Below are 6,000 nucleotides of genomic sequence, written 5' to 3' on the forward strand. Positions count from 1 at the left end.
TGAATTCACTGCGTTCCTATGCTGAGCCCTGGACACAGTGGATGTGAATTCACTGCCTCCCTGGCCATAAGTGGCTGTGAGACCTTTAACTTTTAACCAAAACGTAAAGGACAGAAAACTACATTCCACACTGATGTCAATTAAATGAAATAAAAAACTTTTACACTCAGATATTGTCCACCCACACTTCTTTCTTCATCTTTTTTAACAAATTTATATTAAACATACCTTCCTTCTTTTTTTTCACAATTTTATAACTCCATGACACTTTATTCATCAAAAGAAAAGTTTTCATAGCCAACCATATTTTAAAAGAAATGTTTATGTCAGATACAAAATACAGATGAAAGGGGGCAAAAACATTTACCATGGACTCATAACAAAACAAATGTATAACCTCATCAATAACATTTAGACACACACTCCTCCCTGGACATCAAGGATAACATTAATTATTGCCAATGTTTGTCAACAGAAAAAAGTATTTCCAGAAAAAAAAAATTGTTTAACACAGACACACATGCACACACATTGTACATACATACACACACACATCTACACACAATCTGAAACACAAGAGTTATTACACAGACTCACATTGTTTACAAATGTGAGCCCAAATTAAAAAAAAACAACAACAACTCCAAATCAAAATCACCATTCTCAGATACCTGTTCCAGTTTAACAGATGACACAGGCACTAACAGAACACTCTCCACTTCTCCGAGTGCCTCTCTCCAGATGTGGTCCACGATCTCCGACACAGCTGACGATGTCACGCCCATTTCACTCTCAAGGGCAGTAAGAATCTGTAAAGTGATTTCAAGTTGAAAGGCAGATGATGTTAGAAACATGGAGATTCAAGACTCAGGATTATTACTGGGTTCCACAGGAAGATTTTGCCCTGCATGTGGGTTGTTTAAGATACTATACTAAATCAGCAGTCCTTCTTTTCTCAGATTTTAAAGGATACACATGCACAGTGCAGTGTCATCTTTCCATGTCCTGATCAAACAAAATTCATTGAAAAAAAAAGGTAAGCAGACTGAAAATTTTTTTTAAAAAACAAAAAAAACCAACTATAGAGATTTATCATCATCATCATCATCATCATCATCATCATTATTGTTATTACTATTATCACTATTATTATTATTGTTATTATTATCATTATTACTGTTATTGTTGTTGCTACCATCGTTGTTAGTAGTAGTATTGTTGTTGTTGTTGCTATCATCATTGTAAGTAGTAGTAGTAGTACTGATGTTGTTGTTGCCATCATCATTGTAAGTAGCAGTAGTAGTATTGTTGTTGTTGTTGCTATCATCATTGTAAGCAGCAGTAGTAGTAGAATTGTTGTTGTTGCTATCATCATTGTAAGCAGCAGTAGTAGTAGTATTGCTGTTGTTGCTATCATCATTGTTTGCAGTAGTAGTAGTACTGATGCTGTTGCTGTAATTGACCAGTGACTTAAGGTAGGATGGGGCAGAGAGGTGTAGATATATAGGTGGTTAGTAGGACGTTGGGGTAAAATGATGCTGTGGTCTAATACAGACATAAACATATTGAGGTGAGGTTGGACTTCTTTTTTTTTTAATTTAATAGTTAAAAATTTTAAAAGAAGACAGTGATGATTTTTTTTTCCCCAACTATTCTGAAATGTCATAATGAATTTATATACAAAAACAAAATACGGTGGTCGACCCAAGAAAGTCCAGGACAAAGAGGAAAAAAAAATCTGAATACAGTGAACATTAACAATTACATATGTAAGTCATTATACTTATACATATATATAGTCCTTTACACAATCAACTCAAAAAGACACAATAATCAAGACCAATACCCGGCAGTGATGAAAATTTAATGAAGGTTGAAAACTTTTACGGGTTACAAAAATCCTGACAGTAAATGAGTATAAATAAACACTTCGACAACCCTGAGCTGACCTGCTGGAGTTTCGGCGATCCCACATTTCTGAGCTTGGTGTTGCTGATCTCCTGCATCTTGTACGTGGTTGTCTGCTCCTTGTAGAGGGCGCTGTACCCAAGAAGGGCGTGTTCTGCTGTGGTGATGTAGCGAAGCTCTTTGGTGCACTCATTTCCTGCCTGAAAGTCAACATCTGATCTATGATGGACTATGAGAATAAAAAAAATTCTATTGCATTATATTGCTCTGCTCTGCAAAGTGAACCCAGCACACATGATTAATTGCACAACTGTACAGTATTGGATTGGACCCCACTGTGTTTGTTGTACTGTATTGCGTTGCACTGTATGGAATTGCATGGCATTCCACTGTACTGTATTTTATTGTACTTTGTTGTACTGCATTGTATTGAACTGTATTGCACTGCAGTGTACTACACTGCCATGCATTGTGTTATATTGCTTTATTCTGCAAGCACTGTTTTTCACTGTTCTTTATCATACTGCACTGTGATGTATTGCATCCTACTGAGAATCCAACCCATGTCAAGTGTTTGTAAACATAACCAATAAATTTGGTAGGAACAGTAGGAACTTGGAAGGATTACCCAGACTCCGAGCCACAACAGAAAATGTACTTTTTATCTACAAGGCATACAAACACTTGGGCCTACCTACAACACAGTGTAACTTATGCTGACTGGTCCACTCAATGCTGTTTCAATTTAAACATGCATGCGAATAGCTGAGCATCATCATGTGAGACCAAGGTTAGTAGTGACTGCCCTGGCCTTGTGATCGATAGGTGTAGAGCATCTAGGTAATGTTACAACAGGAAAGCATGTGACCAAGCTATGAGATCGAACATGAACTCGGAACAATTTTGACGTTGGCCTAACGTCGGAACAAACTGCGATCGAGCGTAACAAAATACGGCAATATCATAACAGTTGACATCTCTGATTATAATCCAATGCAAACAAATCATAGTGCATTGCATTATGCCAAACTGCACAGCATTGTAATATATGCAACTGTATTTTACTGTGGTCAAATCCTGTCCTAATCTGTAGTGTACTACACAATATCATAATGTTCTATGTTGTACTGTACTGTACAATACAGAACCACACTGTTTAGTAACATGTGTATTGTATAAATATGCACACACACACACACACACACACACACACACACACACACACACACACAAACACACACAAACAAACAAACTCACAGACACATAACTTACCAAAACATCCTTCAGGCTCCCAGAATGTGAGAACAGTCTATATTTACAGGCTGCTTTCTTGCCCTGGCCCGGAGAGCTTGGCGAGGAGGCACTAACTTGGATCTCAATGCTGCAGAACACCCCCTCTTCCTGTTTCTTCTTCACACCCTGATGAGCATTTGTAGGTATAATAGTCAGCCGTGTCCGACTGTTACCATCAGAACAGCAGAGGAGGCAACTGCTGTCCTATCTAAATTACAGTGGAGAGTGTAAGCATTTGTAGGTATAATTGTCAGCCGTGTCCAACTATGACCATCAGAACAGCAGAGGATTAGAGTGGAGACTGTCTTGCCTGTGTTACATCCCCTCTCTCGGCCAAGATATAAAGAGGAACATTTATATCACATGCATGTTACTCTTTGAAACCGTATGACAGAGACTGAGAGACAGGAAGGAAGGCGGGCGGGAAATGGGTGTGTGTGCATGCGGGTGGTGCAGTGCGGTGCAGTGCGTGCATGTGAGGGTGTATACAAGATAAAAAATACAAGCATACTCTATTAATTCTAAAAGGTAAATTGTTGACACACTTGCTGATAAAAAGAAACATAAAAAAAGGCATTTAATAAACAGTACAACAAGTTTCATCATTCAATGAACAAATTCATAAACAAACATCGACACAGCACAAGGTTCCACAGTACATTCTATTTCCCCATATTGCCAATTTCTCCATTGAAAATAAACCAAAATATCATCAGTAATATTCTTAAATATAAAAAGTACATAATGGTAAGGAGGAGAAGCAGACGAGGAAAGAGAGAGGAAAAAAAAAGAACCGATAAATAAGACGGAGTAATTCTTTTTTTTTTAATAAAGGGAAGTAAACCTGTTATACAATCAAAAAATAAAATGCAATTTGCACATAACTAATAAATTGCTCAATTAAACCCTTAATTAAATGTGTGAGATTTACAAAATACAAAAGTACACACACACACACACACACACACACACACACACACACACACACACACACTCACACACACACACACACACACACACACACTCACCTCAAACACAGCATATTTGGCAATCTCATAGCTCTGCTCATCGAACCAGGGAGCGTCTTTTTCCCCTGGATGCCAGACATGCACACTGTGGACGTTGAATACAGGTCTGGGTCTGAAGTGACTCACAGATATCCCAGCTCGTTTTTCTGGTGCTGGTGACATCAGTTATCAGATCAGATGTGAACATGGGACTGTTCAAGGAAGGAAATGTGTCAGTTTTATAATATAAATGTTAATGTTTAAATGTGTGTTTGCATGTGTGCTGGACATTCACATACACACCTATATTGCATGTAAGCATGTGCACATACACACACACACACACACACACAAACGTACACCACTCACATTCAACACACACACACATATATACACCACACACATACACTACAAACACACACACACACACACACACACACCAATGAATTATGTATTGATCAAATGCACTGATTTATTTTCAATTTATTTCAACACAATAAGAACTACTGTACACAGAAATCTTCTTCTTTCGTTCGTGCGCTGCAACTCCCACGTTCACTCATATGTACACAGGTGGGCTTTTACATGTATGACCATTTTTACCCTACCATGTAGGCAGCCATACTCTGTTTTCAGGGGTGTGCATGCTGGATATGTTCTTGTTACCATAACCCACCAAATGCTGACATGGATTACAGGATCTTTAATGTGCGTATTTGATCTTCTGCTTGCGTATACACATGAAGGGGGTTTAGACACTAGCAGGTCTGCAAATATGTTGACCTGAGAGATCGGAAAAATCTCCACCCTTTACCGACCAGGCGCTGTTATTCGAACCCTGGACCCTCAAACTGAAAGTCCAACGCTTTAACCACCCGGCTATTGCGCCCGTCGTACACAGAAATAAACGAAGGATTTGACACCCAAGATCTAATTTTTAAAGATCTACAATGATAACTCAAGGCCCACTCTGACATGAGTCCTCTTGACCTCCTAACCTGTGACCTGTTACCAATATGACTGCGGCAGACAAGCCAAAGGGTTGACTGTGGCAGAGTCAGGCAATGGACTGCTGATCCAGTGATGACCAGTGATCAGAATTCGAGACCCCATTTCGGCACAATACTGTGTCCTTGGGAAAGGCACTTTACTTCAACTTTCCTCACTCAACCAAGGTGTGAATGAGTACCTGATTTCCATTGGGAAAGGTAAAACGTGGTGGATGGAAGGAGAGGATTGGTCCCCTACCTTCCTATACTGAGCCCTAGACACAGTGAACAAGAACTCATAAGGCTATGAGACCTCTGACCGTTCATTTTTTTAAATTTTTTTGTTTGTTTATTATTATTATTTAGTTAGTTAGTTAGTTTGTTTTGTTGTTTTTTTGTTGTTGTTTTTTTTACGCTTATAGTTGACTTCATCAAGTTTTTGCGCCTTATACATATTAGTAGTAGTAGTAGTAGTTCTTTTTTTATGTATTTATCTTCTTTTTCTTTCTTTTTTCTCAAGGCCTGACTAAGCGTGTTGGGTTATGCTGCTGGTCAGGCATCTGCTTGGCAGATGTGGTGTAGCGTATATGGATTTGTCCGACCGCAGTGACGCCTCCTTGAGCTACTGAAACTGAAACTGAAACTGACCTTTCACATTACATAATGCTATGGGTCCTATAACTTTTCACTTTATTCAGGCGGGCCTGCATGCGACAGTACATGACATGTTTGGGATAAGAAGCACAGGGATCCATGACACCAACTGACACAGACTGGATGATAGGGCAGCCAAATATAAAATA

At 38.8% G+C, this 6,000-nt stretch overlaps 1 protein-coding gene across 1 annotated transcript in view; it reads right to left on the reverse strand.

The window, feature by feature from the left end:
• LOC143297656 (uncharacterized) overlaps positions 1-6,000 on the reverse strand; it is a 70,404-nt gene that overhangs the window by 61,275 nt on the left and 3,129 nt on the right. Inside the window, exons 4-7 of the mRNA XM_076610075.1 lie at positions 4,230-4,381; positions 3,181-3,327; positions 1,950-2,108; positions 672-809 (exon numbers count right to left, since the gene is read on the reverse strand). Of these exons, the coding sequence (XP_076466190.1) occupies positions 672-809; positions 1,950-2,108; positions 3,181-3,327; positions 4,230-4,381 (596 nt within the window). The remainder of the gene's footprint in view (positions 1-671; positions 810-1,949; positions 2,109-3,180; positions 3,328-4,229; positions 4,382-6,000) is intronic.

The sequence above is a fragment of the Babylonia areolata genome, chromosome 23, assembly GCF_041734735.1.
Source record: "Babylonia areolata isolate BAREFJ2019XMU chromosome 23, ASM4173473v1, whole genome shotgun sequence".
Lineage (NCBI taxonomy): Eukaryota > Metazoa > Mollusca > Gastropoda > Neogastropoda > Buccinidae > Babylonia > Babylonia areolata.